Here is a 26636-nt window from a genome sequence, read left to right as displayed (position 1 = left end):
AAGCCAATCAAAATTTAGAGAATGATTAAAAGAAGTGTAAGCTTTTGCCAGCTAAATGCAAAAATTGTGTTTAGCATTAGGTGTCGGGGTTTACTTAAAATGTTTGTTTAAAAGGTTAGATGTAAGTTTTGTTAAAGATTAAGAGTTACGTGCAAGGATGAGGTTGAAAGACAGGAGCTAATTTTTAAAGTTGAGCTATAAGGTGTACTAACATAATACTCAAGTTGAAGTTTTTTCAACCCTTTTGACGATTTCCAAACTGAAATAGGAGTTAATTTCTTCACTATTAAAAGGGTAGTTCAGATACAGAACTGTACAGCTCTAGAGAAATATCACAGACGATGGGTACAATACGCATTCTGTTTTTAGTTGCATTACCTCTGCCTTTTGGGAATGTTGATGCATAAATACAGAAATGATTTCTACGTGCATGCATTTTTAAAAATATAAATCATCTGTAATTTGATTTGAGTGGTCCTTGCAATCACAGTGTGATACGTTTACCTGCAGTGACTGCAAATAGACTGAATCAAGCTAGAACAAAGCCTACATTCACGCTGTCTCTGCAGCTTTCTGTGTTTAGTATTCAAAGTTCTGTGATGTGCTCAAGGGACCCCCAATTCACAGTCACTGTAGAAAAGTTTGACCACACCGTATCTGTATATTAAAGATAAGTGTGAATAAATTGACTAAAAATGAGGGCAGGTAAGTAGTAGTACAAAACATTAACTAAACGCCAAAAAGAAAAAAAAAATTAACAATAGTAACAAATTTACAGCAAAATCCCTATATTTTTTAAATACTCTGAAGTGAACTAAAAAGAAAAAAATTGAAAGGGGTTTTTTTCATTAAAAACTTTCACTTTACCAAAAAATAGGCCAAACATCTTGGCTAAAATCTCATTCACTGCGTTTCAGCAATATCCTATTTGCAAATCTCAAACTTATGGAAAGGATAGCTGTGTGTATGAGAATGTCTCCTTTCTGCTACAATTCAGCACTAAACAGAAGAAGGCCTAAGAAAATTCCAGGATTAAGAACATGGTTATTTAATTGCATTATCATCAGAGACCAGGAAAGTCCTATTAGATTATCCAATTATTAAAGGATTTCCTTTCACCTAATGCAATTCTGCACAGATTATAAGTGCTCACAAGAATCAAAGTGATTTACCTCAACAATCTTCTCACGGTTTTTGGTTGGGTTCATCGGGGGCTCCGTTAGGAGGATTTTACAGTCTCTGGTGTCTATGTTCAATTTCTCAGGCCCGAATGTGTAGTCCCACAAGTGCTTCATGTCATCCCAGTTCCGCACAATCCCATTTTCCATGGGATAGTTTACTTCTAGCATTGAACGGAGCTCACTGGCTTCATCTCCAACCATAAGGTCCTGAGAAAGCAGAAACAAAGCTCAACACACGCACCTTATCAAAGATTGAATATCAAATATTGATTCAAAATATATTCACCTATTTTTAACTATTCTCCACTACTCAGATGTTATGATATAAAAGCAATGGACACATGGAAAGATCACAACCTTCTTTTTATTATTACAGACCAGAGTCTACAATATGTTTGGCAATGACACTCCCTAAATCTCTGGCCTGACTTTTTTTTCTTTTTTTTTTTAAGGATTATTAGTAAATGCAGACACCTTGTCCGCTAAGCATGCCATTGCTGGATAGGTTTACCCACTGATAGAAAGAATAGAATTTCACATTCCAGAACTAGTCAAACCTGGTGCTATAAAAAGGTGTTAAAAGGGTCAACAAGAAATTGTTAAGCCTGGAATGCAGGAAAAATGCAGCCTTCTGCTACACAGGTGGAACCATCGACATGGGGAAAATATATACCAGTGTTAGGGATAATACTGCCTATTCTTTACAGCCTTTTATTCTATGAAGAGGCCATCCATTATGCAACCCAATGATATATGGTGTCTTTTCACAGGAATAGGATTTTTTTTTTACATATATAAAAACTTTAGGGCCATCCAAAAGAGTTTCAAACAGCAGCTGTGTGGTTCCCCGTGGGCCACACTGCATTGATTTGATAGGGGCATGATAGACAAGATCTTTGAAGGGGGGTGGACTGTATCATTAGGGATAACCTTAATTAAAATACATTTTTCCTTTAACAAAAATACGATAGAAACGCAAATCGAACCTTATCTACTGCAAAAAACACAAAAAACTATCCATTAACTATCATCTTTACATTCTGTAAAGTGAAAGCTGTTTGTAACAGATGCAAAGTGCAAGACTTCATTAAAAGCCAGGTTAGTAATTAGTCAAATTTCAAACTTTTACATTTCACCACTACTTACACTCTTGAACACACCATTTAAATTGTTTCTAAACACAAAAACAAAAATTTAAGGTATTGCAGTTTAATAACTTAATTTACTATATCCATAGAGGTAGTAGCCATTGCTGGCACTCAGGCTTGACTTCAAACATGGGATGATGGGGGGGATTAGTAGCTTACAGGTGTGAGTTATCTTTCTTTGTTTCTGTCAATGCAGGTGACGGAGTGAGAGGACAAAATTTATGGCATTTTCGTGTTTGTTGATAAATTTAAACAGAAAAAATAATAAACCACCACATCCAATGGCTTGTAAACTGCAATATATCACATTTTGTTCTTGGGTTTAAGTTCTTTAATTGTTGGTATTGTCACTGATGCCTTTTCTTTTTTTTTGCAAGTTATGACATTTTAAGGCATGCTCCTAATAGCCCCCTATCAACATGGGTAATGCTTGTTACTACCTGCACACATCTTCCAAACATTGTTCTCACTCATTTGTAAATCTCTAGACCATGCGATGGCTGTTGGCAGTTGTCAGACTGTTCATATTGCTTGTCAGTATTACATAACTGACTAAGAGTTCCACAAAGCTCGGTTGTATGAGAAATTAAGACATGCTGCAATCAACTGGGAAAACAAACGTGCAAGGACTAGTAGAATCTCTTAATGCACAAACAACTCTTCAGATATGGTTAGAAAAAATATGCATCACTAAGAAAGATGCACAAACAACCTCATAAAGCATTAGAACTGGGTTGCTTACCATCTTTTTCTTATTCTACTTGAAGATTTCAATAAGAGAGAGAAGCAAAAAATAAAAATAAGATAAATAGCGAAAGCTTAGGAAACAATCTATAACAAAGCATGTATATTGAGGTTTGCCAGAAGGAAAGACCGAGAACAGTCGTGTTACACTGAAGTTGGGAATCTTCAAATTTGAATAAAACTGGTGTACAAGAAGAGCGATACTGGGAGTGCGAGTGAGCATTAATGATGAAGCTTCTGTCCAAACTGCGCCATTGAGCTAGATATAAAATTTTCTATGTACATGGGCATTTGTGTTTTGGGAGGAAAAAAAACAGTTTAGAACGTAAAGCATCTAAAAAAATTAAAAAAAAAAAAACTTTTAAAAAACCCCCAATCTTCAATGTAAAAAAACGTAGGTAAAAGCACAGAAAAATCAGGTTTTCAAAATGCTTAATTGAATTAAATTTTTTTCACATTCACAATATTTATATATTATGCATCAGAACGTGCTAAAATAAATTTGACTACTTTAGTCAAGTGGATTCCCTGGCACGGTCCCCTCCCTCCTTGAATGTTATAACACTCTCCTCGTTTGTACGATCAATGTCTGTGCTGGTTATCGTCTTCACCTGCCTACCAAACATTATATGTGGTTGAAGTTGGAGGAAAGAAGGAGAGTACTACAGAGTATCGCTTGAGTAACAGCTCTAGGACTATAAAACATCAAACAAAGAGATTGTCATGTGAAATAAGACATTCTGCAAATGTCATCTCATGTCTGAGTGCAATACATAAGGACTTGTTTGGCAATTCTGAAGGTGCATATACTAAAAAAAATTGGTCTGTAGTACTTGTTTGCAGTTCTATTTTGGTGTGTGATCTGTTGTGGGATTTAAAGCCTAGCGTTGAGAAATGCTGTTCTAACCTGCAGTATGAAAATGTCAGCCAGACACATTGTTTAAAAATAGCCCAGCGAATGTATGTGTGTATTTTTTTTTGCAGCCTCAGTGACAGACCTCAATAACACATCCCATAACAAAGAAAATTAATTGTACGATAAAAAGTTACCTTGATTTCAATGTTTCCCACTTTTGCTGTGGAGCGAATGACAGGCCGCCCGACAAGGGCTGGGAAGATGTGCTCTGGGAAATTGGACCCTGCATAGCCACATTTCACAAACTGAAAACCAAAGAAGAAAGAAAGATAAAACATTAAATATGTAACAAATACATTCTGACAAAGTATTGATTAAACATTTGGAGCTCAAGTCTAGATGTCAATTTCTATTACAAATGGGTTGCACAAGGAATTTTTACTGCATCCTACTAAATAATAGGGAAAAAACAACTCAGTGCATCAAAATGACCTGATTCCTAATCCAAGAGTGGTATGAGAAGTAATGCCATTAAAAAATACTAAACTACTATAGGAGACAAATTTGAAGAACTTAAAAATCAAGTTATCATTGGTTATCAGTATCCAGGAACTGAAGAATCATGGTCAACCAAAATAAATGTATTGGGGAAGCATTTGAACTTTTAGAGCTGGACAAGGAATTGGTAGCATGTACAAATGTATATTCCACTATGAGACGTTGAAATGAACAGCTGATTAAGGGTGGGACCAGTAAAAGCATTCACTGAATTTGATTTTTCCAGAAGGAGCTGATGTTCAGCTGCCTCATTCACAAGCTATGATATCACCAGGGAACGTCTCCCACAGGAGTAAATACAACAGTTCCCACACCAAAGGCTACAGAATATCACTTTAAACAAATCAGTCAATCCCTAGGACAGTACTTGCATTTTGGCGGAATGATGACCAAAATAGCAGGATGCTGATGGGAGAATATGGGCAGAAAGGACAGAAGTGCCTGGAAGTGTGGGATAAGCATATCATATGTTTGGTCTGTATATTCTACAAGAGTTGTTTTGTATGATGGACTACATCTGCTTGTTAAAAACATTAGAGCACCATGCAAAAATGTTATATGTTGCTTCATAGCAAGTACCGCATCTGGAGATTTACTGTTCAGATTGTCTCTGGAAATTGAATTTCCTGATTGGATCACTTCTGATCCCAGAAGTGTGCAAATAGCTAAAAGTTTAATTACAGAAAGGCCCTGCAACAGGAATTTTACCTTTGGTGAGATATTTTCAGACTTCAGCTTGCAAATGCTTATCTAAAGTGCAGTATGTACAAGCTAGCTTTTACAAAGCTTGAATCGTGATTTAAGAAGAAGTGTTTCTAGCAGCCTTTATTGCGTTTCAGATATCCAATTTAGTGGAATAATAATGTTAGTGCTGAATATTACTTTAGAAGGTGTTTGGGATATTAAAGACAGAGGCTTCTACCCAGTAGGTATTGTTATAGGTGTGCATGTAAAGCCTACATTCATGTTACTAGAACAGAAGAGGGAAAGGATATCAATGTTTTCTATAAATATAAAAGTGTGTGTGTGTACACCAACAAACATCAGCATGCTATTGGCAATTATAATTTAAAACTTGTTCAACAAAAAAGGGCAAGATTACTGGTAGATTGTGGCAAAACTTTCTTGAGCTCCAAACACAGCAACGTGTGTTAATGGAAGGATGATCAGCTAGAAAACTAATGAAGTCAGCACAGTTAAGATGCAATATAAATACATTTTTGTTCTTGGGTTTAGATACAGCTCACAAGGTTTATAGGGGTCTTGAATATAACTATTTGTTAGGGTAAAGTTAAAACAATATTCCTCCTTTTATTTTGGAGAAAAGAAAAAAAGAAGCAAAAAGAGAAAAAAAAAAGCATTTGTTTCCCTTATGGGAATTCCTAATTTGAGATCTTAAATACTTAGTATCTCTGTAAATACTTTATTTCCAACTATGCTCAGTAGATTTTCAATTCCTGATCCCTTGCAAATTTGTTGCCTGGATTAGCACATTTTAAGAAACAACGTTACTTTCAAACATCTGATGAAAGATCTCATAGGTACTTTTGTTCCTATATTGTGCTGAGAGGGCTGACTGCGTGCTCAATCTAATATACCATATATAGAAATGTGTGGGTTCACTTCCTATTGAGTCATGCACAGCTAGAGCACACAAAAGCACAAAGATGTGGTATGGAACAATCTCATATGAACAAACTACTAGGTAGTCACTGCATGGCTTCGCAAAGAAAGTGCAGTAGCTAAGAGAATGGATTGTATGTTATATTGTACCCACACAACAGAATAAACTCAAGCTGTTGCCTACAGTTCGGTCACTTCTATGAAGAAATGAGAGACGATATGGATTTAGCATAAAGAACAGTAACATGCTCATTGCTAAGTAACTGTGCAAAACATATCTGCGTTTATTTATACAAAAGTCAACAGGAAAATGGAAAGTCTGTGGAGTTTAGGTTTGAGTCTTTTAGTTTGAACTTAATGTAAAATCAACAGATGTACGTAAGATTTTTGAACTGACAAAGATGTACCTAGTGTTCTTTTATGGTTTGTTTTCTTTTAATAACTTTTTTTTTACTTTATATTATTTCCTAATTTAAACTCTATTTCCCTATTGTTTTCATTTTCTGAGTTGAAGGTGACTGAATGATCATTTTTTTTTTTCCAAAAGGGACAATGGCCTAGGCTTAGGCTACGCACACACGTTAGATTTTTGCTGTTGGAAAGTATCTTTCACGATTCTTTTCAACAAACGATTGAAAGATGCATGAATGAGCGTTGTACATACAGTGCCATTCTGCTTCATGGAGGGGGGAGGGGGGAAAGGGAGCGGCACCCCGCTGCGCTCTCTACCCTTCACTTGTATTGATCGTTCTTGGATCCACCAGGACAAATCCATGAATGTCGAGCAGGAGCTGTATATCCATCAGATTCTCGCCTGATATCAGCCCTGAATCGTCAATCGTATGTGTGTACGTAGTATTAGTTATTGATTTTAGACCCACATTTTAACAGGTAAGGGTTGTAAATCACCTGAATAATGTTAGCAGTGGATTGGATAGACAATTAAGTAGTGCATCTGGTAGTGTGTCTCATAATGTAAATGGCCAAATTAAGTCTCAGTCCATCCCAGTAAGCATGGGATAAAAACTAAGAGGCAAATCACTCTGCATAAAGCAGACACCACCTTTATATAGCTGCAAAATTGCAGAACTGGGCATTAAACACCAATCACCTTTTCCAGTTGGCAGTGATGTAATGCAGTGTATGCTGCCTGCTTTCAAATAGTATAAAAATACATAGCTCATATCCACATCTGCAGGACATTGCACACTGAAAAATCTTGATTTGTAAATCGTTTGTGCAAAGTAGTAAAGGCTCAAGCAACATATGAAAAACACACTCTCTAGAACAGGGTCGGCAAACTCCGGCCTTTAGGCCAGATACGGCCTAGCCGGTAGTTTGTTCCGGCCTAACGCCCCCTGGCCGATCTGGCCTAGTCTGCCAGGGGGCGTTAGGAACTACCGGAGCCGCCGGAGCTCCGCTGCCGCCTCCTCGCTGTGGCTCCCTTATTTACCGCGGCAGGCCTGATACTTCCGCTGCGAGGTAAATAGGCAATGCTCCCTCAAAGTAAATGCTCCTGCTGACCCCTGCTCTAGAACCTCTCCCCAAATGTAGGGGACTCCAATAGAACACAGAGCAGGCAAAGTCTCAAGAAAAAAACTCCAGTCGTTTGCAGGAGCATCTTTTCCTTAGATTTTAGCTGCTCTGTGTTCTACAGGAATCTTTGTGGAAGAAGAGTAACATCACCTCCACCAAACGCAAGTAATGCAAAGCGATTGACGACCGTTGGGCAGAAGGTAGAGATGATTAGGGAGGAGGTAAAAAGTTTGTATGCAGACCTATCATTTAGGGGGAAAGTCTGCTTTACGGGCAAAAAGTGGAACTGCAACACATCCTCCTAACATATCATCTAAATAAGCAGATGTGTCGTTTATAAATAGAAGATGGGATGTGTGGTCATGATCCAGCCAATTATATTTTTGCTTTTATTACAGCTGAGACCATTCACAACTACAAAAATAGGTTTACTTGTGTCTAAGATACAGTCAGTGTTCAGGGTCTGTGGTAACTTTATACCACCTCTAGTCAGGATAAATCAGAAGCAGTCTACAGTCACCTTAATGGAATGAGCTGCATGGCACGCACAAGCATGTACATGACTTTTTAGTCTTCACTGGGGGGCATGAAGAAGAATACTTTCCTTGTAATGGCTGCAAAAGAGGTGGAAATTGCTCTTCTCACCATTGCAGTTACTTAGCTGGCGTTTTACATGAATTGCCATTCATAAAATGCAGGCAGTGAAAAGGGGGACTGCTATGACCAACAGGTCACAAAAGTGAGCTTTTTTCTAGGTATTAAAAAAAAAAAATAATAATAAAATAGTTGGTGAAATCGCTGTGAATATTCTTGTTCAGGCACTTTGTTATGTAATGGCAAGTGTTTCCCAATTGTATTTCTTTGCAGTCACCTGCCCACCAGGACAAGACTACAAATATTCATGTCAATACACAGATGGTGCGCCATTGTCCCAATCAGGAATTTGGCCCTAAGAAATTATTTGCAGCCATTGCTCGAGGAAATACATGTAGATAGGAAGTAAATGAAAAGATTTAAAACCAGCAAAATAAAGTTAAATAAAAGGAAGAAAACAATGGTAAAAACTGTTTACAAGATACAAAACAATGCTTCTTTTTATGATACACATGGTTTAAGCATACTTGATGTAAACTTTAAAGAAAACCTATACAGAGTAAAAAAAACTAGGCTGCCAATGCAGACCCCTTCCTTCTGAAGGTACTTGAGACCTGGCACACACAGGAGTTCTGACAGTCAATGCTTTTGTTGCCACATACATGCTTACTCCAGGGTCACCGACTAGAAGCCTGGGACAATTGCAGCAAGCACTTTCATAATGAGATCAGCAATGGAAGCCTCCATATTCTCCCTGTACAGGTTCCTTTAACCTGAGAACTACGTGAGGTCAAAAGGGAGGGTATATGTGCATTCCACAACAATCTTATCTGGGCAAGTCTCAACTCGGGACTGGAGTTTTGCTCTGCTAGAATCAGTGATAATTTCCCTGCAGGTAAGACAGATCCTGTACTGCATGTCCTCCGTTTTGAGGCACCAACTCTGAAGATAGGTCTGCCCGAAAAATGGTACAAAACAGAGGCAGTGGGGTCTTATTTGGCCAACCACAAACACTAAAAGTATAACATTTTGCTTTACAAGTCCTATTGCCACGTTTAAGAAATTCCCCTTGGCAGTGATCTTGTAATGTCCTTTTACTGCTTCAGTTCTGTATTTTTCTTCACATATTCTCCTGATCCCCTAACAAGCTAATTGTGTACTGAAACAAAACAGGCAATTATCAGAGAACAGAAAGGTGTGGACTGGCTGCTAAATGGTGAATGAGAAGACGTGTTTGTGCTTCCTGTGATTTCTCATAAGAGATCAAAGTCCGCTTCCTCATTTATGATCAATAAAGCAGAAACTGCAGCTCCATTTCATAAAAAAGCTGCTCACAACCTTAGAAAATAACCCAGTGCTAAACAGCTTTTTTATGTGCCAAGGGTGCAGTAAACGCTTAGAAATTATGTGCAATTACTTTACAGATGACAATATAAAACTTTCATCACTTATATTTTATTTTAGGAAAACTTCATGTTTAACACAACCTTTTCTACAATTTAAACTAGAAACCCTCCCTACATGGGGCATACTTACCCATCTGTCAACGGCAGCAGCCTGCTAGGGTGTTTACATCCTCCATGTAGAAATTTCCTCAGGCATTGGGCATGCCTGCACAGTAGCTTCACCATATCCATGATTGAAGTAATACTCCTGTACTCAATATCCTCAAATGTGATACAGAAAGTTATACTTGCTCCAATCCTATTCCAACCAAAACAGTTATAGAGAACAAAGGGTTTGCCTGGTGTTCTACCTTCATGTGTCCTTTATCGAAAGCCAGAAGGAGCAATTATATGCAAATTATGCGAAATTTTTTGGGCACCATAAGGACCATGCCAATTCCAAATATTGATGTAATAAACAGAGGATTTGTATTTTAATTCCATCCTGGGTTATACCAGTTAAACAATCGCACCAAGTCAAGAATCATGAACAGATAAATCTATTCAAAGAGCAGGAAAGTGCATTTGGATTATTTTATTAACTTTTTTGAAATGCAAAAATAATTTTGCAGATATAAAAAGAAGCAATACAGAACCCCACAAACCTGAACACTCTGCTAAGTGTTCAGAGAACATTCAGTTCACAGAAGTGAGGTTTAGCAAACTGAGCACTGTTTATTAACCCACATATTGATGGATTAAAATTCTGACAGACTGGAAGGTTCAAGTAACAACAAATATAATCTTTTTACTGCAATATGAGACTTCAGGCTATAAAATACATTTTTGGAAGTTGCAGCAGAATAAATGTAACTTCCTAAAATATGCAGAACATTTAAACTTGAAGTTCATATGAAAACAAGCCATATAGATTGATCAACATAGCTAAGGAAACACAAAAATGTTTATGCTGCATTTAACTATGTTTAGCTAGGACTGAAACAGAACAAAAAAAAAAAAAAAGCGGAAGCAAGAGTTTGTAAGAGGAGGAAATTACTAAGTGTGATATCAGAGAGAAGCCAAGACTGGGGGAGGTGCAGCAGTCAGGTCATCACTAAGACAAAGCACAGCCCTTTGCTGTCTAATTTCATACACAGAACTTGCATTGGTGAGCACATTTACTGTATAAGACAACTCTAGGAAAACACTGCAACAAAAGCTAAGGAATATTTATATTCCTTCATACTTGGTTTATTTGCACAACCAAACTATAAACTTTTGTATGCTGGGCATTTTATATAAAACAACAATAAAAATGCAGACGCTTTGGGAAGTTTTTGTGGACAAGAAGCAGAACAACTGATTGCTCAGCTGGTTACTGTGCTGCTTCTCTTTTCACTGTCAAAAACAAGCTGGGGCGGGTCTAGGAAGTGGGTTGAATGTGGCTGGCCACCCGAGTGATCACATCTAGCAGCAGAAAAAAAGCAATGTGGTGGATATCTCCAGATTGAGGCAAAATCTGATATTTTATCTTTTAATGGGTTTATTTCTAAACTAGATTTAGTTTGAATTTTTAATGTAATAAAGCTACAAAAAAAAACAAAAAAAAAAAAACACTATAGGGAATTTGCTTTGTCGTAGGAATCATTTGAAACTCTGCCCTGATATTTGCAAGTCATTTTTGGAGTTCCAGGGATATCAGATTAGCAATCACAAAGCATAACGTAATGCTGAAAAACATTAATTCCTCACATACCTGTTTGTGTGTGCCCTTGGGAAGGGGGTGGAGAGCACTTGTATGCATAGGAGATCCCACAGATAACTAGTACACACAAGTCTTACTGCACTTATGGCCACCATGAACATTCTGGTATTTTTATCTAAAATGTACAATATATTGATCTCAAAATGTACCACACACTATGGCCCCTTTCATATGTGTCTATATTTAAATGTAAAGAACATGTTATAGCATAAAACCTGCAAACGGAAAACACATTAATTTCACTGTGACTAATTCACATTCATATGATGCAGGGCAGCATGATTTTGACAAATAAAACATGCAGCCTTTTTAGATATAGCCCCTCTATATATTGTAGACCAATGATTAATAACAAGCAGAAACACACCTTAACCTGTATTACAAACTCATCTTATAAGATGTTAAGATCTTTTAGGCAGGGTCCTCTCCTCCTCCTGGGTCGTTGTCTGTCATTTGCAACCCATGTTTATTGTACATTGCTGCTTAATATGTTGGCGCTAAATACTGTTTAATCATAACATTTAGGGACAAATATACCTGCAACAAGAAGCATTAAAAACACATGATATGGTATAGGATTACTTTGAAAGGACTCTTGTGAAACAGTGGCTCAAAAGATGCAGACCAAACACATTTCTGATATAATTAGTCTCTCAAAAGTCCTTATTTCTTTTTTATTAAAATAAATACTTCTGATTTTCCTAAGGAAGAAATTAGATGCAAAATGCAATAGTGTATATAAGACCCTAAACCCTGGATATGCATATTCATTGATGCATTTGTATAGTGCGGACATCTTCAGCAAGCTATTTACATAATTATGTGACGACTTTATTAGTTTTCCTTTTATTCAGGCTTTATCTATATTTTCCCCTTGTAATCACATTTTCTGTTCTAGGATGACAACCTGTTACATTGTATCTTTATAGGAGAAAGATTTTCAGGCTTCTCTTGATTTGCAGTAGTCTGGGTCCAGGAGTATTGAATGTGGCAGGAGACATGGGAGATATAGGGGGATGGTCCTATAGAAGGCTATGGAAAATGAATGCACGGGTGCAGCCACCATAGGTACCTATAGTGTGTGGAAGTTGAAGAGGCATAAGTGTAAAAATACCTTTATGTTTCTTTGTTTTACTAGCTTGGGACATTGTTACAGAGGCACGAACCCCTGATTGTAATAGGGATGACCTGCCTGCTTGGTGAGTTGGATACCCAGAGAGATAGAATCCAGGTCTATCTGAGGACATGGATAATGAGAAAAAAGGTACAAACACTGGTGAGGATCTCATTAAGGAAGGAATAAATAAGATCTTCTGTGTGTTTGCTGAAGACAGCAAATCTGAAGGATAACATGGATAGCAGTAAACGAATGATAATGTGACAGATCTCACTGGAATCAGTGGTTGCCCTGTATGAGCTCCTCCTACACTTTACTTCCTGTGTTTGCAGGAAATTAATTACTTCACTATATTTCTTGTATATAGCCTCTTCTCTTGCATTTTACTTCCTATTTGCAGGAATTGGGGACCTTTGAGTATATGCATATTACAGACATACGGATTTGACTCTACAGTGCATAGTTCAGGTCACTATTCTCCTTACATCAAACACAAAAGTCTGCACCGAGTAAACCTACAATGTTCACTGGCACAACAAGTTTCATCTAGCACAAATGTTTAAAATGAGAGAAAGTAAAAAGTAACTGTCTCAGCAGATATTAAAAGCTGTGCAACCAGATGTGCACATCCTACAGAAAGAAAGGAAATATTTGTGGTTTGCAGATTTTTCTTAGAACATGGACTTTCTCCAAACTAAAACAGAATGGGTTACTTACTCTGGGTTGGCAAAGAATCATCAAGTTTTAAACCAAGCAGCACACATCCTTAGGGAATTACAAATCTGCTGAAATTCAGGACAGGAAAGATGAGTCAACTATTTCCATTAGTTGGGGGGAAAAAAAACCTACTTCTATGCACTGCACAAAGGGACCAAACAGTCACTGGTCTTCAAAGGCCTTAAAAGGGACATATTATAAATTCTCAACTTCTAATAAAACATATTTAGGTGGTTAAAGCAGGACTGCAGGAAAACATATAAAATGCATTTACTGTAGAAAAACTAAGTACACCCATGGCCCAATCAGCTGAAAAAGTTTGTGTGTTTGTTTCCATGAACTGCCTGTTTTAAAACACCTACAACAGTTTTTACTTTTGCACAGATGGCCTCACGCATCAATATAATGCTGAATTCATAACTGAAATGATGACGGAACACTGTCTAATCTCTGCAGCAGCAAAACCCAAACCATAACATTTCCAGCAGCCAAGCTTTAGCGTTTGTATGGGGTTCTTAGAAAACACTATCCTTGGTTTGCACTGAATAAGTCTACTGTTATTGAGAGCAAACCTCTCTTTGTTTTATCTCAGTCCATGTCCTGGCCAATATGTTTTATGACAAACTGCAGACTTGCTCCAATCTTCTGTGAAAACAAAGGCTTTTTCCTCCTTACACATTTGACAACATCTGCTGCAAGAATTGCCTGCAGAACCTTCAGTATAATTCTAAGTTAATTGGGGACTTTAGTCTGCTTTTGGCCTGAGTTTGCTGGGACAGTTCAGAATAAGCTGGCATTTTAAAGTAAATTCAAACTTACACCACTCCTGTCAATGTAATGACTTTTTTATTGATTTTTTTTTCCTTGCCAAACTCATAGTTATCCACAACCAAGGCCTCAATATTCAAAAATTGTTTAATGTGGTGTACTTTTTTCCTTAGTTTATGTCCTGCCTGGGGCTTATAGATGGAAGAATCCTATACTGGATTATAAACTCTTCAGGGCAGGGTCCTCTCCTCCTCCTGTGTCACTGTCTGTATCTGTCCGTCATTTGCAACCCCTATTTAATGTACAGCGCTGCGTAATATGCTGCAGCAGCACATCTTCATTTTATTAAAGAGACTAACCAATGCCAGCATGTTCCTAGTGTTAAACTAATGGCATTTGAAAATCAGCTCTGGTTGGCTCATAGAGTTCATCTTCCTCTCCTTATCTTCTTGTTGTGTGGAGAATTCAGAATTAGAATTCAGCAATGACAGTTCTGGAGTCACCTAATTACCTCAGGAAGCGGTTTCTATACTTATTTAAAAGAGCACTCAAAACCTATTTTTTTTCAACCTTACCTACCCATCTTCTTCTGTCTTTTGAAACCATCACAACTTCCCACCACTACATATCTCCCCTCCTATTGTGTGTAAAATTCCCCACCTACTAGATTGTAAGCTCTTCGGGGCAGGGTCCTCTCCTCTTGTATCACTGTCTGTATTTGTCTGTCATTTGCAACCCCTATTTAATGTACAGCGTTGCATAATATGTTGGCGCTATAAAAATCCTGTTTAATAATATTAATATACAATACAGAATTGGTTTAACAAATGATTGTAGTTTTCCCATCAAACTGAAGGATTCTACTCCACAAATATTTGGTCAAAAATAAAAGACCAAATTAAAAATGGTAATGGAAATCAATTGATAATGCTGAAGATTTGACTAGGCTATCAATACTACTGCTGAATCAATCAGATCAATGCGTGTATGGTAAGCAAAAAAATTCCTGTAACACAAAAAGGCTCAAGAAATCCAGCTCTCAGCCTGGTAAATCCTTGCTGTGGGAAGGATTTTTCTAATTTAGTAAAGACTCATCTAGCATCTAATAGAACCTGTTCACCGCCATCCAAAAGGAACCTTTCTATCATGGAGTGATATTTAAACCCTATCTGATTTTTATTTCTTTCTACAGGTTGCTTGAATGCAATAATGTGAAAAATATGTGGGAAGAAAATTGCTGAAACAAATGATGTTGCAATATACTTAGAATCTGACTTGCATTTCTCTTTTAGGAACACTGTGTCACAGAAACAGAAAGCATACGTTTTAGGACATTACTGGAATGTGATTAATATTTATAATGTCTGAAAGGATAACTCTCTATTATACTGTTAGTTAGAAATCATTTGGAAGCAATGTGAAGGCTGAATAATCCACACAGCAGATGATGGAGTTTGCAAACTCACACAGCAACTCAGAAAATGAGGTTTTTGCATTCTCTGTGGGCTCCGTTGTAAGACCTTAGGATGTCCTAAATTCTTAATAAATTGGTAAAACCTGCTATTTGTTACAACCTAAGAATAGTTCATTGCAGTGAGTTTCACCTCAATGCAAGGCTTAAAGTGAAACTAAACCCAGGGATACTCACCTGTCCCCCGTCTGATGAAGGTCCCACCATCTTTGTCCTTCTTTTCATTTTAATTGGCTGGACCAGGATTATATAAATTAATTTAGTGCCAACACCCAAAGAGGATGAATGTGCAACAATTTAACAGATGGGTGGTTATTAGGCAGGTATGAATACTTACTTATTGCAGGAAGGACATCACTTGCCCCTTCAGTTGCAATTTAAATCTACATTTTTAATTGGCATGTAATTATCAAGCTTACTTGGCTTGTCCCATACTCTCACAGGTCTCTCTTCTGTGCAACCGGGCCTCCATATCCTCTTGCAACAGACACCGTTGTGCTGTGGTTGCAGGCACACACGTCATCTGCTATAATACAGGATCCACTCTCCAGCATTGTTAGGTCCAATTTACAACCCAGAGGTTGGATGGAAAAGGAGTACCACCGGCCACAAAGAGTGGGATTGTGTAGGTAAACTTTATAAATTCCCCCTCAACTTTAATGAGTATTAAATGTTTGTAGTGCAAGGTGTAGTCCAGTACCAGTCTATATCTGAGCAATAATCTTTAATAAAGGAAATTATGGAAGATTATTATAAACATGTTGTTGCATTAAGGAAACTTAAGCCCTATAAGAGGACAAATAACTACCTAGATCAGCCTAGTCCAGCATTCACAGCGCTACTGCTAGACTTTCTAATTAGACATGAAGTATTAATAATAATAATTAATTAATAATAATTTTATTTAGAAAAATTATATATTTTCATTTTATAAAGGGAAATTGTAAAGGGAGTGCACGATGCATGAACGGTGCTGTACACACAGCACCGTTCATGCTCTATGGAGAGGGGAGGGGGAGAGCGACGGAGCGGCACCCTGCTGCGCGCTCTCCCCTTCCCTTTCATTAGGATCGGCTGTCGTCCATCGTCCGTGGATCCGGCAGGTCGGTCGTCCGGACAATGGACGACACCGACTGTACACACGGCAGATTTTCGCCCGATAATTGGCCGATGCCGATTATCGGGCGATAAAAATCTGACGTGTGTACGTAGCTTTATGGTGCTCTAATGAAGAGAAATTGTCTCCCAAAACTTTCTATAAATATTAGTCTCTTGTTCCACTGTGGCACTCCCAAGCTTCACTATAGTGATGGGGAATCTAATGGCAGAAGAAACTACTCATGATTGGGAGATCAACACCCCAAAGTTGGTTTTTGAAGAAACATGAAGGAACAATCTCTCTTTAATAGAGCAATGCTTGGTATTGCTACAGAAGTAAAGGCAATCTTCTTCACAGGAAAAGCTTTTATTTACAATTATCACTTAGAGACCATTGCTTTACATCAAGTTTCCTAATAACCACAGTCATTTTCTATTAGCTTGCTCCAACAGCACCCACATCTATCATAAAGAATTCAGTAGCTTTGCAGCAAATTAGCAGCAGCTGTACTTTTCCCAAATTTCTGAAAGTCGGTAAAGAAACCACTGGAAAATAAAAACTAATTATGGAAATTGCTGTGGCTATCCTTCACCTGAAGATGTTGATTACCTGACCATTAAAGAGATCCTCTTGTTATAATACTTTTTAGGTCAATGACATGGAACAAATTTCCTAATCAGCTAATATGAAGTCACTTATTGTATGCTCTTAAAAACTAAAGCCAGAAATTCAGCAGACAGCAAAGTAACCAGAATTTTCAGGTATTTAACAATAGCAGCCTTTAGCAGTCAGAATGAAATCTCCCCCCACATCTTACTGCTGAATGTAGTTCCTTTTACACAGTTACTGTGCTTCCTTTCTATGACTATGTGAACCAAGGGAACATGTAGATTGTAAAAGGAAGTACAAAAAAAAAGTTCTCTCGAGCTGACCTCAACTTTTAAGTTGAGCAAAAGAAGGTGTCGATTTCCTAAATCAAGATGCTCTGGAGTCTTACTGAAAGCTTACCAGAACTAAAAAGCCTACAAAGTATATAAATATAAAAAAAAAATAATTTCAGACAGATTTTCAAAATAGAAATCTGAAATAATTAAGTGCTCCGAATGTGTTAACAAGTCAGTTCCTAGCTTGTCAGAGCAACTCCTAAAAGGAATACCTTTCAACCAATCTAAATAAACCCCGCCTAGGTCTACCTGATAGTAAAAGGGAAGGTCCAAAGTGTATGTGAAGTCAAAACTTTTTCTTGCTTGTTTTTTTTTTTGGTTGCCTCCTTCCTGCTGTTGAGATTCGCTATTCGATAATGATGTAAAATTCTACATTTTTCTGTAGCCAGAATCTTACAATTAGGACAATTTCTCTTCAATACTGACGTCTCTGGGACAGGAAAAGAAGGAAATTTCCCCATTGGAAGAGTTTAAACCTTTCCAGGAGGATTATTGAAAACATAATTATGGGGGGGAAGCTTACTACACTGGTATGCTATCTGATACAAGGAATATCAGTCTGGCGCACTTTGCAAACTTAGAATCAGGTTACAATGCCTGCAGTGAACTCTTATCCACACAGCCATCAGGCCCCTTCCTGTCATTGTGGAAACCAAACACTATGCACTGGTTAATGACAATAAAGCAAATGAGCCAAAACCTAGCATTTATCAAAGCAAGACAACACATTTCTATCATGAAAAATACATAACTAGTAAATACAATTCTGACAAAAGGTGGAGGAAGCAAAGTGATCACCTTTAGACACACTAGCTAGTAGAAGTTAATCATCCTTAGCAGGACTTGTTCTGCAATGTTGGTGTTACAACACCCATCTAAGTAGCACAAACATCAGCCACCAACCCTTTCCCCTTCCTCCTGTACTATACCAATCACTATGGGTTGTGTCAAGGCAGATGCTGATTGTCAGACCTGTTAAAAGGTGTGAAAGTCTATAGCAGCGTTTCCTAAACTTTCAACATGGGGGAACCCTTGCAATAACTTTCAGGTCTCAGGGAACCCCCGCTATAATTACTATATACACAGCTCAGAATATATTAGTGTGGCAGTTAATGGGAAGAATGTCACCCTTACAGACAAAATAATCATTGGTGTCAGCTAAACTGACCTGAGAGTGACAAATTGCTCATTGCTTAAGGAACCCCGGTAAAGAAACACTGATCTATGAAGCTTCAAGCCTACAATCAAGTGGGAAAGTCTAACCTGACATATTACATGGTACAAGGTACATCAAACTCAGCAACAAACATTTTTTGGGAAGGGTCCTCCTCCCCTCCTATGTCATCGTTTTCATTGCCTGTCATCTGCAAACCATATTTAATGTACAGTGTTTTAAAAACAACATTTAATACTAATAATATTATTTTTAGAGGTGGTGACTGCATTACTTATCCACCCCTTTACTTTCAGCTGGAACGAACAAACTTTCTGTACCTGTATGGCTACGCTCACTCCTCCAATGTATATACAATGGCAGCCATAGTTGCTATACAGGCTGGACAGAAGACATGTTTGTCATTCCTTGTTCATCTCTATTACAAGGGGAAGGAGAATGTATGAATAACAGTTTAAGGAGAAGGAAAGGAAGGGGTGAGGAAAAGAAGGAAAGGAAGGGGTGAGGAAAAGAAGGAAGGGATGAGACAATTTTATGTCTCCAGTTCAACCCACAGGAAGTGGCAAGGACACAGCATATATGGAATGATCAGCAGATATTTTCTGTACTTGCTGAAAATGTAAAATGAATGCGGTCATCTCATCAAAGAACAGGCAATCTGTGATATATTACATTTCTGGTTTTCTAAGTTATCCACACAGCTATGAATGCGAGGATATGTTCCTAACAACAATCATTCCTCAAATGAGCGATGAAATATCTCCATCATTGCACAACAAGGCTAGCTGACAACTACTATATACCACCACCTGGATAATGGAGAACCATCAGAGCCACACTATGGCATTGTTTTATTATCATTCAACTGTATTTAGCTCCAACATATTAGAGCAAGAGAGAGGATCCTGCCCAGAAGAGCTTACAATCTAAGAAGTGGGGCATATTATAGGAGGGGAGATACAGATTGCTGGGGGTTTCAGATACAGAAGAAGACGGGTAGACGAGTTTGAGAAGATGGGTTTTGAGGGGTCTTTTAGATGTGTAGCAGCTATAGCAGTACCTGGATGAAGAAGAAGCACCATAGACATGCTATGTAACTGCATGCAGATTTACTAAGCTGTTCTTTGCAGAGCAGAACATGAATGGGACCCTCCTGCCACCTCAACACATGTCAAGGTATGCAGATGCTTTGATCTGGCTGGGCCTGCAGCTCCCTCCCACCCCAGCAGGCGGGGACATGCAGGAAGACATTAACCCCAGGCCTGCCACAGCCCAGCAGGAGCTGCAGAGAAATCCCACTGACACATGAATGAGATGTCAGTGAATGGGGGGCACCGTGCCAAGGATGGACTTGGTGGGTATGGCAGCTGGCACATGTATGACACAGGCTGATGAATGGGATGCCATGGGGTAGGTAGATGGAATGCAGGGTACAGGGATAACAAAGCTCAGGGTGGGCACAGCCCCTGTATGGAGGATGCGGCAGAGCTGTGCTCATAGGGCTGCTGATGCCGGCACAGGGTGAACCACTGATGGTGGGTGTGAGCTCCTCTCTGTCTTTCAGATATGAGGGTGGTGACAACCAACGCCCAGAGTGTGCCCGGCTACACGGCTACTTACCCCCGTCCCGTTGTCGCACACCACCACCTTCCTGCCTTGGCTGTCCATGTCGGTGCCTCCCTCCTCCGCCGGAGCCGCCAAGCTCTCAGTCACTGGCTAGACCGGAAGTGCGTCCCCCGCCCGACACCAATACTACTTCTCCTTCTCCTCCGGTAGGTGGGAACACGTGATGTGCCGTGTCACTTGCAGCCTCCGCCCAAACGACCAATCAGGAAGACGCACGGGATGCTTGCGGTGAAGGCGGGGGAGCGGAAAGAGTGCTGGGGCGGAGAGAAGAGGAAGCCGGAAGTTCATTCATTTGGGGGCGATGCCACCGGCGCCATCTTTCTTACTGGCAAAGAAGAATGCTCACCATGTAGGGAATATTATACAGAAATAATTTTATTGGTTTCCAAAGGGGTCCTTATTAGTCTCTATTTTAAATTTAAAAACTATAATGATTTTCAACTGATCCTAACCAAGATTAGGAGCTTGCCTCCCATAATCCCCATGAAAGCAGTTCAGCATGATATACCTGAGTTATGGATTCAGGTGTCAGATCATGCTTGGCTATAGCTGCTTCCTTCACTGCAAGAAATATAAGTGCATTTCTACAGCACTCAATATTTTGTAGATTGAATTAGGCTAGGGAAGAGGTTAGGAGCTGTCAGGAATTTTATTATTATTATTAATAATAATATTAATATTATTAATAAACAGGATTTATATAGCACCAACATATTACACAGCGCTGTACATTAAATAGGGGTTGCAAATGTCGGACAGATGCAGACAGTGACACTGGAGAGCCTATTATCTAGGAATTTATTGCTTTATGTTATGGTTCTCACCTGAACAGGTGATGTGGGGAAATTTTTGCTGGTTACGTGGTCATGGTTGGAATTCTGGCCACCCAGATGCACCATGTCAATGTTCTGCCATGCGTTGCTGTATGCTGAGCTTTTAAAAGCGCAATATGGACAATTTTTGTTGCCCTGTACTCCACTGCATGGGCTGCCCTCACACAACACACGTCATTGTAAAATGGCAACGCAATGCATTTTTAATTATTTTTTTCTTTGCAGAAGTTCTGAGCACTTCCTGCTGTGTTGAAGTGTGACAGAAGTGAAGAGAAATCTTCCCAAGAGGACTCAGTTGGAAAAGTAAAAAGTTGGTATTCACAATATTTTAAAATAACTGTGGATTTATGCAGCCGTTACCAACCAGTGGTGGTCCATGGCTCTGGCCAGTGCGCCCCGGCTAGAGCCGCAGACCACGTCCCCTGTATGGGCACAACTCGCCCACTCTCCCATCGCAGGTTTAGACCTGCGATGGGAGAGTGGGCAGGTTCTGGCATCATGACGTCATTCTGGGGGGAAGTTTCTTCCCCTTTGAGTGACACTCCCCACACATGCGCGGTCCAGAGTCTATAGAATTAGTGATCCGTGAGGTCCAAAAGGTTGTCGACCACTGGATTATAGAGTATTCACAAATACCAATATAAGGTTTGCAGTACCCCATTTATTTTCTCTTATTGTTGCAATAGGTTAAAAAGGACGTCCTTTAAAGTAGAGCAGGACATGAATAAAACTTATGTCACAATTTGTATTTCTTGTTTTGCTGTCAGTGTCCCATTGCAAAAATTAACCTTCATTTTCTGTCTTAGGAAAGTAAAGAAATCTCTAGAAAGTGAGTAAAACAAATGTATTCAACTGAAGATATTTCTCAACCTCTTGTTGCTGCGGGGTCTGTAAAGCTTTTCCATCCTGTTCTGTTGCAATGACAATGGTTACAGGCACAAAAGGGAAGGTGAATAAACCTAAAGTATTTATATTGTGTTTGTTTGTTTTACAAAAAAAATATTATTATTAAGTGCTCCCATAGATTCACTGGGCATTTTAGTGTTACTAAAGATACTGCACAGCAGAAACTGTTTACCTTCTGACTATATTGAGGTTCTTCAAGGCTCGAAGTATATCTTCAAGATATACTAACATGGGAGAACCTGGGTGATTCAGATTTTAGCAAATCTTTTCCAGGTTTGCTGGATCACCCATGTTCTCCCATAATAGTCCATCTTCTCCAGTCTTGGAGAACTTTAATAAATCAGGCCCTCTGTTTCTCTCTTTCTGACTGATACTTTACAAAGATACAGCAAGAGCCAGGGAAGTCACTGCTCCGATTCATCCAATTGAGTGAGCCTAGAGCTTTACATGCTAGATGAAATCAAGTCACTATTTATAAACATAATTTACTTTTCTTACTTTGTTTTTATTATGATTAGGAAGAGAGGGGTCCCAAGGAAGAGGTTGGCAGGTGCAGTGTACCTCAAGCATCGGCCATAATGGAGTGCACAGAGTGCAAGTTATTCAGGCAGATAGTGTCATTTGCCAGAGCTGGCAGTGTGGAAGTATTAGAGACTCTTCCTATTGTAAATGATATTGAAGGAGAATGAAGGAGAAGTGCAGTGGTTTGGTAGTTTGTTTTCTGGCCTTGCAGCACAAGGATCTAGGTTCAAGTGTCAGCCAGAAGACTCAGAACAATCAGTATAAGAAAATACTAATTGCTTTGTCACAAACTTTTAATGAATTCCTATTGGGGGCCAGACTTCTGTAAGCTGTATTACAACACTAGTGTCACTTTGACCCTTTTTCTGACTCTAAAGGTTAGTTTTTCCTCTATGCTCAAATAAAATAAATAAGTTTGTTGAAACTTGCTGTGACCTTCTAATATTTTGTTTTGGCAAGACTGTTGACTGGGTTCAGTACAGTCATTATCTATTAAAAACAGATTAATATGTACCAACAAAAGTTGTTCTTAATTCTGTCTTTGTGAGGGGTGCTCAGCTATAGGTTTTGTTTGCAATAGTGTTCCTGAGTTCAGGTATATTTTAGGGGCCAACTCTTAAACCACTCTTCGCTAGGGAATGTTAGAAGGTAAGCTACAAAATTCACAGCACACAAAATAGGTTTTTTATGTACAGTGGTTTACAGACATCACCTTCAGAACTCTAATCATAGAGCAAATAAAAGCATGCAATACCACCTCTTCGTTAACACTTAGGTTGTATCAGCTAAGCTATTAAAGCCAGTAACGTTGAAGAAGGGCTGTTAATGGGTTCTGAGAAAACAGGTCTTCTTGTTGTGCTCGATATCAAGTAGCATTTGCTACAAGACAAATGTGAACCACATGCCAAGCCTTGACAATTTGGCAGTGGATAAATGTAAATTTTGCTGTTATGATCACATGGACTCTCACAATTCAAGGGTGGGTAGGTGGAGTAAAATCCCTACTTACCACATATGGTGGTGTGGGGCATTGACCCCTGTTCACCAATAGTGGTACTTCACCTACAATGTCAGCAATCTGTAGGAAATCAGTAGCCAAGGCCAAGGCAGTGCCACCAGTAGTCGAGCACTCTAACAGACCATCAGTCTAGTTGGTCATATGTGCCCTCCTCAAGGATCAACCCCACAGGCTGCTTGTTGGATAGGGGCATCATAGCTACAGCCCTCATGGGTCTATGACCTACATGCAACTGACTGCAACTGGAAAGACTAGAAGTACCTGTATTATCCAGAAGATCACCAGCAACTTACCTAAAACACAATTTTAGGTTTTTCAGAAAGAAATTTATTGGTCCTTATTCCTAGACACTAGGCTAATATTGGAAGCTTGCTCACATGTGTACGGGCTTTGGCTATCAGCAAGAACAAGACTGTCTTTGTGCACCTGAAGCCCTACTACTGCAGGTACAACATTCACAAAGGTAATGGCCTTTAAATAGAAGTAAAGCATGTTCACTTTGCAAGAGAATTTCCCTCTAATGAAACCAATTGTCATAAAAAGTAATATCTAGTTATCCTGCCAGCACATGTCTCCCATTTATGCTCCTGTTTTTGAGCATCAGTAAACTGGTCCTCTACTTCATGTAGTTCTTAAGTTATTGTAGACAGAATCCCAAAGAAGCTAAAGGAGATCGGTGGCACTGAGATGAGACAGTATTTGATACTGCTAGTGAACACAGTAATTTAACTATAAAATAGTTGTTTTTTTAACATGTTGGAGATAAAGTCAGGAAAGCTAACAGACCACATTGAATAGCTACAAAAATCCACCCGGCCATTAGACTGGGGGGTAGCTGGATCAGATGGCAATCATATTATACAGGCAGACATCTTTAGAAACTAACAATAAATACAGCAGCAAAATATTTGCATTCTCAGTGTAGTGAAACTGTAAAACTCTTTTACAGAGGGCTGAATTTCAAAGGAAATGTCTATTAATTACAATAGGAATTTTGGTGGTCACAGCTGATCCTGATTATCTTTAAGCTATACTACTTCTGCCTGGGAGCAAACAAGATTGGATATCAAAGAGACTCAATAATTGCCAGTTTCCATCTTTTACAGCACTCTTGCCTTCTGGAAACACATTTTTCTTATTTGACTTTTTTTTTTTATAACAAAGAACTAGAATTAAAAAGACCTTTTGAATGTTTAAAGTGGGTCCCTTGTATAACTTGTATTTGTCCTGTTCAGCACAAATGTTTGCTGTGATGAAAAAACATAAGAAAGGATCCACTTACAGATAAAAGGTGATATACCATACCATATCAATTGCTATCCAGCTTAATAATGCACTACAACGAGCATGGTAAAATGGTACAAAAGAAATGGAAAGCCAATACCATGGCTTTCTGAATTCTTTACTTTAGTTTAAAGGTGACCATACACCACACAATGGGCCTTAATTATGCCATCCAAGACTATCATGGGTGAACCTGGGTGATCCAGCAAACTTTGAATTAATCTGGTCCAGGATTGACACCATTTTTCAATTATTAGCAAAAAAAAGTTTAAAAAATCTATTCCAGGTTTTCCCAGGTCTAGTTTCTACAGTCTTTGAAAGCGTTGATAAATCAGTCTCAATATGTTTATTAGGTTAGTGAAAGGAATATAATTTTACTGAGTTTTGAATTTAAGTTGTTTTTGTGTTTTTGCTATATTTTGCAGATAATTGAGTTTGTCAAAACTAGTTATATCCTCCTTATCAGTAGGTCAATATTTGCTCCATCCTTACCTTGAAACATCTTGCTCAGCGAAGTTGTTAATTAAGTTTCTTGTTACTGACTAACTACTAAGTGTCTTCCACCTGGTTGTCTGACTATATAAACTGTGATGTGAAAATAAAGTTTTGAGACAGGATATAACTATATATGTTATAACTATATAAGTTGCGTATGTGTTAAATCACTGCTCCCAACTTGTTGAAAACCAAGGTCACGATAGAGAGGGAAATATTGGTCTGGGATCAATAGGAAATCGCCTTAACAGTTAGACAAAAGATTTTATAAAACAAATTGGTTGGTATTGAAATCAGTGAAGTGCTCCTATTGCCTGGTGGTTATAAGGGAATGTTACTGGATGAATCTCAGATGTCCCGCTGGTACATCAGTAATCTAAGAAATCAATCAACAAGGTATTGATAGTTTACCTGGTCGTGCATCCACCCGCCAGTGTAGGGCTGGACTAAAGTGAAACTTTAATTCCGCATCTGCGAACAGGCAGAATTTTTAATTCAGAAACAGAGGAAATGTTCACTCCAGCCTAGCCAATCAAGAGGGTCGAAGATTTGACACCTGAACGACGACCAGAAGAAAATAGTGGCATCCATCTATATCATAAATATATAAAAATAAATTGCAATCAGACAGGCTCATTTGTTTTAGACAACCAGACAGGTTTATAGTGTTTATTTTATTGCAGAAGGGACATTCCCTGTGCCTTTTTACATTTAGTTCTACTTTAGAGCTAGTTATAGATTGAAAAATTTCCCAGGTACATATCTGCTGTGCTGGAACTGACTATCCTATTCTCTCTGGCTCAGGGACAGCAGTGCATGTGTGTTGGCAGGCTTGTTCCATTTTCTCCAGAGAAAAGTAAATGATTAGCATTTGCTAGTGTAGAAATTTCTTCTGTGAAATGTCTCTTGGGGGGAATTATCATTCTTACCATCCTGCAAGACAATGTAAAACAGGAGCAATGAGAGAGATGAGGAGACAGAATTAGATCTCAGTTTATAAATTCCCCCTCTGCTTCTTAAAAATAGAACTAGGCCCATAATACACGCCCTTGACCACTTCTTAATTTTGCAAGTGCTTTGAGCAAAATTCTGATGTTTGCATACTAGTCCCAGATGCATGCATAATTGTCACGATTGTCTGCTCAGCATTGTAGGTGCAGGAGTCACAAATACACTTGCCAGCTATCATTAATCCTTGCTAAATAAGAAATAGTTGAGTTTGCACTAGAAATATGACTTTCTGTGCAGTAACAATGACTAATTACAATCTAT

General features: G+C 38.6%; 1 protein-coding gene and 1 long non-coding RNA gene across 2 annotated transcripts in view; one reads left to right on the top strand and one right to left on the bottom strand.

Annotated features, from left to right (window-relative positions):
• The window catches only part of ACTR2 (actin related protein 2), a 31290-nt gene extending 10802 nt beyond the window's left edge, over positions 1-20488 (bottom strand). The window contains exons 1-3 of the mRNA XM_072409568.1: positions 20301-20488; positions 4124-4234; positions 1173-1388 (exon numbers count right to left, since the gene is read on the bottom strand). Coding sequence (XP_072265669.1) covers positions 1173-1388; positions 4124-4234; positions 20301-20348 — 375 coding nt within the window. The 5' untranslated portion in view covers positions 20349-20488. The remainder of the gene's footprint in view (positions 1-1172; positions 1389-4123; positions 4235-20300) is intronic.
• A 61-nt stretch (positions 20489-20549) lies between these two features.
• On the top strand, positions 20550-22109 carry LOC140329349 (uncharacterized). Its single transcript, XR_011920475.1, has 2 exons — positions 20550-21449; positions 21946-22109. It is a non-coding gene; the product is annotated as an uncharacterized lncRNA (long non-coding RNA).
• The last annotated feature ends 4527 nt before the right edge of the window (positions 22110-26636 follow it).

The sequence above is a fragment of the Pyxicephalus adspersus genome, chromosome 4 (assembly GCF_032062135.1).
Source record: "Pyxicephalus adspersus chromosome 4, UCB_Pads_2.0, whole genome shotgun sequence".
Classification (NCBI taxonomy): Eukaryota; Metazoa; Chordata; class Amphibia; order Anura; family Pyxicephalidae; genus Pyxicephalus; species Pyxicephalus adspersus.
This window is presented reverse-complemented; position numbering and strand designations above follow the sequence as displayed.